This window comes from Octopus bimaculoides, chromosome 10 (assembly GCF_001194135.2).
Source record: "Octopus bimaculoides isolate UCB-OBI-ISO-001 chromosome 10, ASM119413v2, whole genome shotgun sequence".
Lineage (NCBI taxonomy): Eukaryota > Metazoa > Mollusca > Cephalopoda > Octopoda > Octopodidae > Octopus > Octopus bimaculoides.
This window is the reverse complement of record NC_068990.1, coordinates 29,600,987-29,613,967: the sequence shown is the minus strand read 5'-3', so window position 1 is coordinate 29,613,967 and position 12,981 is coordinate 29,600,987. Positions and strand designations below refer to the sequence as shown.

General features: G+C 38.9%; 1 protein-coding gene across 1 annotated transcript in view; it reads right to left on the bottom strand.

Annotated features, from left to right (window-relative positions):
• Positions 1–3,329, bottom strand: part of LOC106870003 (integrator complex subunit 10) — a 27,900-nt gene extending 24,571 nt beyond the window's left edge. Inside the window, exon 1 of the mRNA XM_052971301.1 lies at positions 3,145–3,329. Within this exon, the coding sequence (XP_052827261.1) occupies positions 3,145–3,291 (147 nt within the window). The 5' untranslated portion in view covers positions 3,292–3,329. The remainder of the gene's footprint in view (positions 1–3,144) is intronic.
• Positions 3,330–12,981: the final 9,652 nt, after the last annotated feature.

Below are 12,981 nucleotides of genomic sequence, written 5' to 3'. Positions count from 1 at the left end.
GCTTTGTGAGTGGATTTGGAAGACAGAAACTGAAAGAAGCCCATCATATATATATATATATATATGTGTTTGTGTGTCTGTGTTTGTCACCCCACCATCACTTGACAACCAATGTTGGTGTGTTTATGTTCCTGTAACTTAGCAGTTCAGCAAAAAGAGACCGATAGTATAAGTACTAGGCTTACAAAGAATAAGACCTGGGGTCGATTTTCTCGACTAAAGGCGGTGCTCCAGCATGGCCGCAGTCAAATGACTGAAACAAGTAAAGAGTAAGAGTATAAGAATTTTGGATTGACAATTACAGGGCCTTGCAGGATGATGGTTCTGAGTTAATGGGTCCAACCATGCTATAAGCACCATGTTATTTCTCAAGACAAAAAACATAGGCATGGGTGTGGTTGAGTGGTAAGAAGTTTACTCCTCAACAACATGCTTCCGGGTTCAGTCCCACTGCGTGGCACTTTGGGCAAGTGTCTTCTACTACAGCCTCGGGTCGACCAAAGCCTTGTGAGTGGATTTGGAAGATGGAAACTGAAAGAAGCCCATCATATGTATATATGTGTGGGCTTTTGTGTCTGTTTGTCCGCTACCACTGCTTGACATCTGGTGTTGTGTTTACATGCTCATAACTTGGTGGTTCAGCAAAAGAGATTGATAGAATAAGTACCAGGCTTAAAAAAAAAAAAACATGCTGGAGTCGATTGATTTGACTAAAAATTCTTCAAGCTGGTGCCCCAATATGGCCAGTCTAAAATGTGAAACAAGTAAAAGATGAAAGATATTACTAGCTTCAATTTTACTCAAGACCTGGAATTATTGCGGAAGAGGGTTAAATCAATAACAACGACCCCAATACACAACTGGTACTTCATTGATCCTGAAGGGAAGAAAGGCAAAGTCAACCATCATAGAATTTGAACTGAGAATGTAAAGTCAAATGAAATGCTGCTAAGCATTTTGTCCAGAATGTTAAGGGTTCTGCTAGCTCACTGCCTTACTTGATGTAATTACATTAATTTATCCACAGTCCTTAATTATATGATCAGAAAGATGCCATCTCTGACCACTTCATTTATTTTCGGATCCAGTGAGTCTATGATTATATTATCCAATGTATCCATCAATTTTTAACGTGGCATGTGTAAGGACATTCGAGCGAGATCGTTGCCAGTGCCGCTGGACTGGCTCCCGGGCAGGTGGCACGTAAAAGACACCATTTTGAGCGTGGCCGTTGCCAGTACCGCCTGACTGGCCTTCGTGCCAGTGGCACGTAAAAGCACCCACTACACTCTCGGAGTGGTTGGCATTAGGAAGGCCATACATCTGTAGAAACTTTGCCAGATCAGATTGGAGCCTGGTGTAGCCATCTGGTTCACCAGTCCTCAGCCAAGTCGTCCAACCCATGCTAGCATGGAAAGCGGACGTTAAACGATGATGATGATGATGAAAAGGCTGTGCCTTGAGGGAGAATTAGCTGCCATTTATAACAGGTTGAGCAATGATGTAGAAGCTCCCTATGCGAAGAAACAACATTCCACTTCAATGTTGGCATGGGTTAGAGGGTTTTGCTTTTATTACATGGCACCATCTTCTTACCCAAAACGCCATATTCTTTTTTTTGTTTCAGCCATTTGACATATAAATACACACACACACACATATATATATCGGATAACATAGTCTAGAAAAGACAAGATAGCTATGGCTGGAAAGCTTTTGATAACAGGTCTACTTCTTCAGTACAGAGATGGGATTAAACGACCCCCATATATATATTTATGTATGTGTATGTGCGTGCAGTTATCCCCCACTACTGGTGTTGGTGTGTTTACATTCCTGTAGCTTAACAATTTAGCAAAAGAAATCAGTGAAATAACTACTGGGGTCGATTTATTCTACCAAAAAAATTCTTCAACATAATGTTCCAGCATGGCCGCAGTCTAATGACAGAAACAAGTAAAAGATAATATGCTACTGGGTCATTTATTCCCAGCTCTGCACTGAAAAAGTAGACCTATTATCAAAGGCGTTCCAACCATGGCTATCTCGTCTTTTTGAGACTATTATCCAATGTATTTTCACATTTTATCCATTTTGGAACCAACTCACTAACACTATCCCTAAATCTGTGATACAAAATTCTTGTATTAAAATTATCTAAATTAAAATTTTCCATCAAAATTTCACGTTAGTTTGTTCCAAGTACCAGCTTGATAATGACAAAATTAGTGTTCTAAATTCTTCAGTATTTTAAGAATTGAAACAAAGGCTGTGTATTTCTAAACAGTAAGGTGGCATTTGGTTGCTATTTCTAGCAGTTCGAGCGCTTATGTAGTTGCTCCTTCGTTGGCTCGTTTCTTTAATATATCACAAATAAGTAGGAACCTCGGAACTTTTTGATAGGAGCCTAGGGGATATTTATCGAGTGCTAAACGAACATTTAGGGAGCCTCTAAAAACACAGTTATGGGTTCTAGCAACAAATTTAAGGGATACTGACAATAAATTGAGGGACCTTAACAATGCATTTTAATGGGTCCTAACAACATATTTAAAGGATTTTAGTGCACAAGTAGGGACCCGAACAATGTAATTAGATGAGTGTAAAAACACGTTTAGAAAAGTTAAAACACCTTTAGCGGCCTTAATTCGTGTACGGGTTCTAAAAATATATATTAATGACTCAAAATATACTCTAACAGAACTGGAACGTGCATATAATAGTTCCTGGATGAAGCGTGTTCTCCTTTATTTGTTTAGTTTCAAATAGAAGACTAGAATTAATCAGAAACGAAAGAACAATAATTATCAACACACGGAGTAATTATTCAAACTCATTTCATCGTTAAATTCTTTGTTGTTATAAGTGGAAAGAATTTCTCTTTTAGCACTTTGTATTTTTTACAAAATATCTGTCAATAGAGATTATTTTTATATTAACGCAAAAGGGGGAAAAGTATAAGGACAATTTACAACATTCGTGTTTTTCCTAAGTACTGCTCATAAAAACATACAAGGAGCAATTCCAGTTGAGAATCGAAACCGGATCGTCAATTGTCTGGAATTGAAGCCTGATTCAAGTTCTTAAGCAGCAGAATATTCCAGTGAAGACACTAAATGAAGGTAATGTAAGTGATATGTTTACCTGTATATTGAAGTTTTTGGGGAATAGACTTCTGGCTGTGATCATCCATGCTTTGGCAGCATAGGTGTCTGTCTTGATGCAGCTCTGAGCCCTCTGCACCAACCATTCTTCGTCGCTGAAGTTGTCACTATTTACAACTGCCGCCATCTTGGCACCAATACCACCGGCATGGTTAACCCATACATTAGTACCACAGCTAAAGGAACAACGCGCTCAAACCATTAACACATTTATGTACCTTTTAAAAATTCATTAACGAATATTCTATCAATTATTTTATAGTAAATATTTTCCAATAATGAAATTTTATAAAATCCAATATATACGAAACTACATAACTCTACTTTATCAAGGGAACTAACTGTTGGTAATAATGAAGTTGTTTAACCCTAGGTCAATCTTGGTCTACCACGCGCCTATGATCTCAGACATTCCAATCAGAACAACGTCTTTTAAGACTACATTATGTAATGTTTCCTGTCCTTCTGAAAGATGGCAGTGTGTGATTTGAGGATAATTTAGCTATTATCTCTAATAAGTAATGTAGGGCTTCGAAATTCACGATATAGCTTAAATAATTTCTTCTAACTTACATTTGAATATTTTTTAATTAATTTTTTTCATTTCCTTTATTATAATACAGTTTTTGCTTTAGATTATTTTAAAGGTGAATTTATTAGTGCTGCTATTGTTAAACTCCAGGTCAGTTGTAGTCCAAGGTGCTCATGCTGAGGCCATCATGCCATTATTTCAAACACCTTATTTAAGACTACATTATCCATTGAAGATCTCAAGATAGGGTTTAGTAGAAATGAAACTGCTATTTCTAATAAGTTGAGGAGGATTTGGTAGAAGCTACAATGCTGGTTGTTATTTCTATGAAGGCTAAAAACTCGATTGAAACTCCTGATATAAATTCTTTGGTTAAACTAATATCGCTTTAGTTTAACCAATACAAATACTAATATTGATGATACAGAAAACAATACGTGTCGACCCTTTATCTCCTCATAATTCAATTTTTCTCCTAATTTGGATTTCATAGTTGCCTCCCTTGTCATTTTGGACAAGAATTTATCCAGAACATATAGAGAAGAGAAATAGATATCAGAAAGCAGTTTATCTGGAATTTGAAGGACTTTGGTGCTACACTGCATTGCATGCATATGTCTGCACACGTACACTTATGCATACATACATACATAAATATATATATATATATATATACATTCATCATCGTCGTTTAACGTCCGCTTTCCATGCTAGCATGGGTTGGACGATTTGATTGAGGACTGGTGAAACCGGATGGCAACACCAGGCTCCAATCTGATTAGGCAGAGTTTCTACAGCTGGATGCCCTTCCTAACGCCAACCACTCCGAGAGTGTAGTGGGTGCTTTTACATGTCACCGGCACGAAGGCCAGTCAGGCGGTACTGGCAACGGCCATGCTCAAAATGGTGTATTTTACGTGCCACCTGCACAGGAGTCAGGTGGCACTGGTAACGATCTCGCTTGAATGTCTTTATACGTGCCAGGAAGGCGATGCGATGCTGGGCACAGGTGCCATTGACGGTTTTCCTTTCATTATATTATATATATATATATATATATATATATATCATCATTATCATCGTTTAGCATCCACTTTCCATGCTAGCATGGGTTGGATGATTTGACTGAGGACTGGCGATCCAGATGGCTGCACCAGGCTCTAATCTGGCAGAGTTTCTACACCTGGATGCCCTTCCTAACGCCAACCACTCCGAGAGTGTAGTGGATGCTTTTACATGCCACTGGCACAAGGGCCAGTCAGGCGGTACTGGCAACTGTACTGTATATATATACAGGATTGACCAAAAGCCACCTGACAGTAAATCAAAACCATTTAATTCCAAGATTTATTTATGTTTAACAACTGAATGGATTTAATAAAAGCATCTAAATGTGAAATATCATGAAAATTGTTCAAACTGAAATCCTTCTTGAGCGACACATTTTTCCATTTGAGTCAATACGGAATTACAGATAGTATTTATGAAATTTTGATTCACTGTCAGGTGACTTTTGGCCAGCCCTGTATATACAATCGTTAGTGTATCATATCCGAAAAAGAACCACACTCTAAAGTGCCAAGCATTAATGTATTTGTAAGGAGTTAAGTCTATGTCTGGTCAAAGAGGGACCAATAGTTTCACATCCATAAACGGGTTCACACATACACATCGTCAGTGATGTTTCTTGAAGTCATTAGGTGTTACCAATTTTTCTACACCAGACACCCTCACTCAAGTGACTCAGCCATGATTGATCGAGTCCCTGTTTGTGTCCAGCTGGTACTTCCCCATACATATGTGTGTGTGTGAGTGTATAAACACACAAAATATGGGGGTTTAGTTCATAAGTGATCTAAATGATTAGGTACACTAGGTAAGTGGTGTAACGGATTACTAGGGCTCCAAGGTTATAGCCAAGACAGTAGTTATGGAGCCATTGCAGATTTCCGATGCAGCAGATGTCTACTATTTCAGGATTTTAGCCCACATAAATCTATGCAGGATTGCCCCTAAGGACTTACACTCATGGATCTACACAGGATTGCATCTAAGGGCTTATGCTTTGGTTTCTATAACTTCAGAAAGTTGAACTATGAACTTTTATGCTTCTTTTTTTTCTTCTTTCTTTCCATCTCCTTATTCTTTTACTCCTTTCTTCTATGTCATCATCTCATTAATATATACCATTCTCATTTTCCCCATTTGTCTCTGATGATGGAATATCCCAGAAACAGCTGTAAGACTTTGAATTTTTTCCAATAATAATAATGTATGACTTGAGATGTTTGCCTTGCCTTAATGTTTGTTGTCCTCTTTAACAATTATATATATATATATATATATATATATATATTATCTTCATCATCATCAATTGATGCCTATCTTTCATGGTAGCATGGGTTGGATGGTTCAACAGAACTCAACATATCTAAGACCCACACCTTTCTCCAATATCTCTATTTTTGGGGCTAGGTTTCTACAGCAGGATGCCCTTCCTAACACCAACTGCTTTATTGCAGTTATTATTCATTAGCACCAGCACCATGGAGCTTGCCATGTCATCAGGAAGACTAAAAAAACTCTCTCAAACCCTGTATAGTTTCTCTCTGAATCAATTACTCTTCATTTAGGGAGTATTCAGTGCTTTCCATGGCACCAGCACTGTGGGGGTTACCTTGCAGCTTGTGAATAATGTGGTCCTTAAATCTACTGAAGTGAAAGCCTCATTGTAGTAGGATGCTGCTGTATTGAGGACATCCACTTTGGTGGGGTAGGCTTCAGAACCACCTATTGACACCCATTACAAAGTTTTCAAACAATATAAACAGGTGGCTTGAAGTTGTATTGATGTACGACAGCTTCATATTTGGTTTTACAGTGGGGAGCCTATATGAACTTGTGCCTAAATCATACGTTATCTATAAAAAAATTATCTACAATTAGGTTAGCCTCTATAGTAGCTTTGGACTTTAGGGGGTTTAATGGTCTGAATTAGGTCTTTTTTAAGCTTAGGTGTTCAATAACCAAAGTGAGTTGAATTAAATTTCAGATCTCAGGTGTGTAATATAAAAATGTTATAAAATTGCAGATATGTGCGTTGCTGAAGGTGCCCTGTCATGATACTGATGGCACCTTCTGAGTTTGGTTGTTTGACTCAAATTCAACATTCATTAAAGAGGAGAGTTTTTCTGGCATGCATTATTACATCCAAGGCCCTAACACAATTGTTGGTAAGTTTCCAAGTAAAATAAGTCCTTTATGTGACAACCCTCTTGATATGAATGGATAAAATTCCACTCTATTGAATTGGGTGACCCTTGACTTACCTCTACCCTGGTTGACCTTAAACCAAGAAATAACGTCTTTTTTGCAAATTTGCCATGGGTAGATACAAGATAATTTCCTTGATTTATCATTGATCTTCCTGAGAATGTGCTTGCTCACCTGACCAACCTCAGATTTGATCAGGTTAATCAAATGGTACTTGGGGCTGGAGGTGATATTTAGCTTGTGGTCTTTCCTCTGCTAAAGGTTCTATTCTATCTGCTGCCCTTACAGTTTATGTTATTATAGGCCTGGGTGTGTGTGTGTGTGGGGGGGGGGGGATAATGCCTAAGAAGTCTGCTATGAAGGCTTCCAGTTACTTTGAACCTGAGTGGTAATCTCTGAAATCTGACTTGCTGGTATTCAGACTGTGTGGATGGGGTTGCTTGGTTATAGAAGGAAGCTTTCCATCTTATGTGCCTAATAAGGTTGAAAATATATCTGCTCTCTTATATTGAGCGTGCTTTTGTTTCTGGCATCTGGAGAACTAATTGACAACTATATACATACATACATGATGATGATTGCCTACAAAACAAACCAAGAAAGGAAATGATTGTAAGACATCTATGACAAAAAATTGTACAACACTTTTGACTTCCTCTCGGTCACCATAGTAGATTCCACTACCAAGTTAGTAAGATGACTGCTACTGTTTTGACTGCAAGTTTTGTCAGAGTATCTTTCCCCTGGAAAAGTTGTCTTCTTTGTAAAAAATAACAGGAGCCTCCACTACTCCTAGGAAATCTGTTTAATTGATAGATGGGACCCTGATGGGTACATACATACAGAGAGAGAGAGAGAGAAAAAATAAAGATGAAAATCTGTGAATGTAGAAGACACTTGCTGGAGGTACCATACAGTGATATACCAATAAATATATAATTCCATTCTATAATAATTCATTTAATAGTAAAAAGTAATTCAACAAATATGGTGAAGTTATTTTTCCACTTGAGGTTGCAAATGATGGTGGGACATCTGTAGTTATTCTCTAGAAGAGACAAATTTATTACTCAAATAATATTGTTTTTTTTTTCTCCACAGCATATTTCAGGTGCATGATTAGTTGTGTGGTTAAGAAGTTCACCTCCTAATCATATGGTTCTGGGTTCACACCCACTATGGTACTTTGGCCAAGCATTTTCTACTATAACCCCAGGTTGATCAAAGATTTGTGAGTGGATTTAGGAGACAGAAACTGGAAGGAACCCAGTATATATATCTCTGTGTGTGTGTCATTGTTCAGTTTTATTTCAAGATTTGTCAATAGAGAAAGAGCCAGTTTCTAACCTAGATCCAAGGCTCCTTCATTAGAATTTCAACATCAACAACATGGTTTTTTGTTTGTAATTATGTATGTATGTGTGCAGATTTGTATGTTTTGTTTTATGTATGCATTCCCATGCATATAGTTACATATCTAGACATGCTCATATATATTTAAATGATAAACTTCTGGAAAGTTTTACAGATTTTTAGAGTTCCAGTGGTATGTATGTATGTATGTATGTATGTATGTGTGTGTGTATGCATATATGTATGTGAGTATGTAGGTAGATGGATGGATGGATGGATGGATGGATGGATAGATAGATGGTTCAAAATGATGCAGAACACAAAAAAAAAACAGAGACAAGTGATGGAACAATAAACAAGGTGGATTAGTTTGATGCTCAGGAAAAATGGAAGAAGTCCTTGACATTTTTCTATGGCTGGGTGCCCTTTCCGCATCAACCCTCACAAACAGCCTGGATGTGGTTATGTAAAGAACAGGAAACAAATGATACCATCTGCATGAACTGTGCAGCTGTTGTCTACATTCCATGAACTCATGTTCAAACATGGTGAAATACAAATTGATTTACACACACACATACATACATATAAACCAGTAAGGGCATCCAGCCATAGAAACTATGCTAAAACAGATGATGGAGCTTGGTATAGCCTCTGGTTTGTCAGTTACAGATGATAATAATAGATATATATACATTTTTTTTTGTTGGTTAACAAGGCAACCAATGGTTTCATGTGAAGAGATCTTCACAATTGTTCAAGCGTACCACATGCTTTGAGTGATCATTGTAAAGGAGTGTCACCATCATGCAAGCTATGTCCCTCATTATGAATCCTCCAAGAAAACATATTTGGTCATGACGAAATGTTACCTTGCTTGGAAACAGGTGAGGACTGGCAGCAAGGGGGGGGGGCATTCAGCCATAGAAAATCTGACCCAACAAATTCCACCTGATACATGAAAACATGGAAATGTGGAAATAATAACAATGATGATGAGATGGTGAGATCCAAGCAACCCACCACCTGGATGAGATGCTAGTCCATGACCCTGTTAACTCCTTCACAGCTGAATGGAGTGGAACAGTGGTGAAATGCAGCACTTTGCTCAAGAACACACGTATCGCCTGGTCCAGGACACAAAACCACAATTTTACAACCATGAAGGCAACAACTCTCAACCACTGACCTCTGTGCCTTCGATTGTACATTCCAACCTATTTATTGGTCTAATTATCGAACGGAACTTTTGCTGACATGGCTGATGACAGTACCACCTGTTTGGCACTCGTGCCAGTGGAACGTTGAAAACACATCTGAGTGTGATCATTGCGAAGGCCACGGATTGGCTCCTGTGCCAGTGACATGCGAAAAGCACCATTTGTGCATGATCATTGCCAGTGTTGCCTTACCAGCACATGTGCCGGTAGCATGTGAAAAACAACATTCGAGCATGGTCATTGCCACTGCTACCAGACTGGCTCATGTGCAGGTAGCACATAAAAACACTTTTAGAGCGTGAGCGTGGTCATTGCCAGAACTGCCTGACTGGCCCTCATGCCGGTGGCACGTAAAAAGCACCCACTACACTCTTAGAGTGGTTGGCGTTAGGAAGGGCCTCCAGTTGTAGAAACTTTGCCAGACCAGATTGGAGCCTGAGGCAAACCGTCCAACCCATGCCAGTATGGAAAGCGGACGTTAAACGATGATGATGATGATGATGATTGATGATTGATGGGTAAACTGAGAGTGAATATCAAAGGTACATTTCCTAAGCAAAAACATTCCGTAGACATACAAAGCCAACGTGAAATCATTTGTTGACTTTATACAGAATTCCGTTAACAAAATGTAAACATATTCACTGTACAAATATATCTTTGTTTACTATTGGCATAGATGTAATCTTTCTGTAGTTATCTTGGCGTTCCTTCGGTATTGGGCTCAAGAGTGATGGTGCGAGGAGACAACAACGTTCACGCTCTTTATGTCATGAAGTTAGATTGTGTGGATGAATGACGTCGTCTGCTGATGGATTGCCACTACCTTCACATAGTTTTAAACAGTGTTGAAAATAGTCCACCACCAAAACCCCGCACCGTCGTCACTGCCACCACCACCACCACCACTACCACTACCGCCGCCATCTCATTGCGTCCTCTTTCTCCATGACGTCTTTAGTGGTTAACAAAAGTTGAAATATGTAGAGTTATGTCCCTTGTCCAGCTACACCTGACATCAGCTGCAATAAAGGCTAAGCTTCTGTTTATAACATCGTTTCTAGTTAACACCTCACAGTTACTAAATCATTGCGTAAATAGAAAATAGATCAGGCATTGAATATGTGTGTGAGTGAGTGAAATTAAAAACTTAAATAAAAGCGAGGTGTAGAGATATTTGGGTAGTCAGTCAAGATTAGCCGTATTTCTCAAGCCGTTATTTAGAGAGTAAACACGAGTATTAATTATTCATTTCTAATATCGATGAAGCATAAAAGCTACGAGGTTAAGGTGCCAACACAGATGACTGTATGGGTAATTCAATATTCAATACAAAGGAGAGAATTGGTCTGGCTGACAAACAGGTTCTACTTTAATTTAGCAGGTCATTAGATAACAACAGGAAAGGACACAGCTGTTACTGGAGGAAAACAGTCAATAATAATAATAATAATAATAATAATAAATAAAAAACAAACCTTTCTCCTGGAAGCACAGGGCCACAAATTTGGGGGAAGGGATTAAGTTGATTATATCAACTCCAGTTTGTAACTGGTACTTATTTAATTGACCCTGAAAGGATGAAAGGCAAAGTTGACCTCGGTGGAATTTGAACTCAGAACGTAGTGACAGGTGAAATTCTGCTAAGCATTTCGTCCAGCACGCTAATGATTCTGCCAGCTTGCCATCTTAATAATAGGACCTCGTCTTAAAAGAACAGACCTTGTCTCAACCACCTCTTCATGGATGATTTAAAATTGTTTGCGAAAACAGAGCCTGAAATGGAGAAGCTGGTTAAAATTGCGCAGATGTGCAGCAAGGATATAAAGATGGAATTCGGTATCTCGAAGTGTGCAGTGCTCACTTTGAAGTGGGAGAAAAGAGTAAATTGTAGGGGCATAGAATTGCCAAACGGAGAGAGAATGGAAGACCCAGATGATGACAGGTATAATTACTTTGGGGTCCTGGAGCTGGACAATATCTTGCACAGAGAAATGAAAGACAAGGTCATCACTGCATATTTTATGTGCCTTAGACTTCTCTTGAAATCAAAGTTCAACATATGGCTTCTGTGTTGGTGGCATGTAAAAAGCACCATCTGCATATGGCCAATGCCAGTACCCACTGACTGGCTCCCATGCCGGTGGCATGTAGAAAGCACTATCCAAACATGATCGATGTCAGGCCCACCTGACTGGTTCCTGTGCTGGTGGTACGTAAAACGGACCCACTACACTCTCAGAGTGGTTGGCGTTAAGAAAGGCATCCAGCCAATGGAACCATGCCAAATCATATTGGAGCCTGGTGCTGCCGCTGGCTTTGCAGATCGGAGTCAAACCGTCCAACCCATGCTAGCATAGAAAATGGATGTTAAATGATGATGATGATGATGGCAAGCTCGCAGAATTGTTACTGCACCGGACATAATGTTTAGGAGCATTTCTTCTGACTTTATGTTCTGAGTTCAAATGCTGCCAAGGTCGATTTTTACCTTTCATCCTTTCGGGGTCGATAAATTAAGTACCAGTGAAACACTGGGGTCGATGTAATCGAACATCCCCCTCCCCCAAATTTCAGGCCTTGTGCCTATAACACAAAGGATTATTAAGGGGCTGAGCTAGCAGAACCATTAGCATGCTGAGCAAAATGCTTAGTAGCATTTCGTCTATCCTTTACGTTCTGAGTTCAAATTCTGCCAAGGTTAACTTAACCTTTCATCCTTTCGGGATAGACAAAATAAGTACCAGTTGAGTACTGGGTGTCGATGTAATCAACTTGGACACTCCTCTGAAGTTGCTGGCCTTGTGCCAGAATTTGAAACCGTTTTTACTATTATTATTATTATCAAGGCAGTGAGCTGGCAGAATTGTTAGCACACTGGGCGAAATGCTTAGCAGTATTTTGTCTGCTTTGACCTCCTGAGTTCAAATTCCAAAGAGGTCGACTTTATCTTTCATCCTTTCGGAGTTGATAAATTAAGTACCAGTTGAGTACTGGGGTTGATCTAATTGACTGTCCCTGCCTCCCACGAAATTTCAGGCCTTGTGACTACAGTAAAACGGATCATTATCATCATTTAAGGTGGCAAGTGGAGTCATTAGCACATCAGACAAAATGCTCTGAGTTCAAATACCACCCAAATCATCTTTGCCCCTCATCTTTTCAGTTTTTTTACTTAATTTTTGAGAACAGTCAGGTTCATTTTTAGTGTTCTCGTTTGTGAGAACAGTCGAGTCTATTTCAGACATTCTCATATTAAAAATCATCTCAGGCTAATCGTTGAGAGGACATTGGTGTTGCCTTGATGGAAGTTTGCGCTCTCTGAGTGCTCTTGTTATTATTATTATTATTATTATTAACAACTTAGTAGCGGAAAAAACAGTGTCCATGACTTTGATAAACCATTCCTCAGATGAGATCAAAGTGATTGATAATCAAT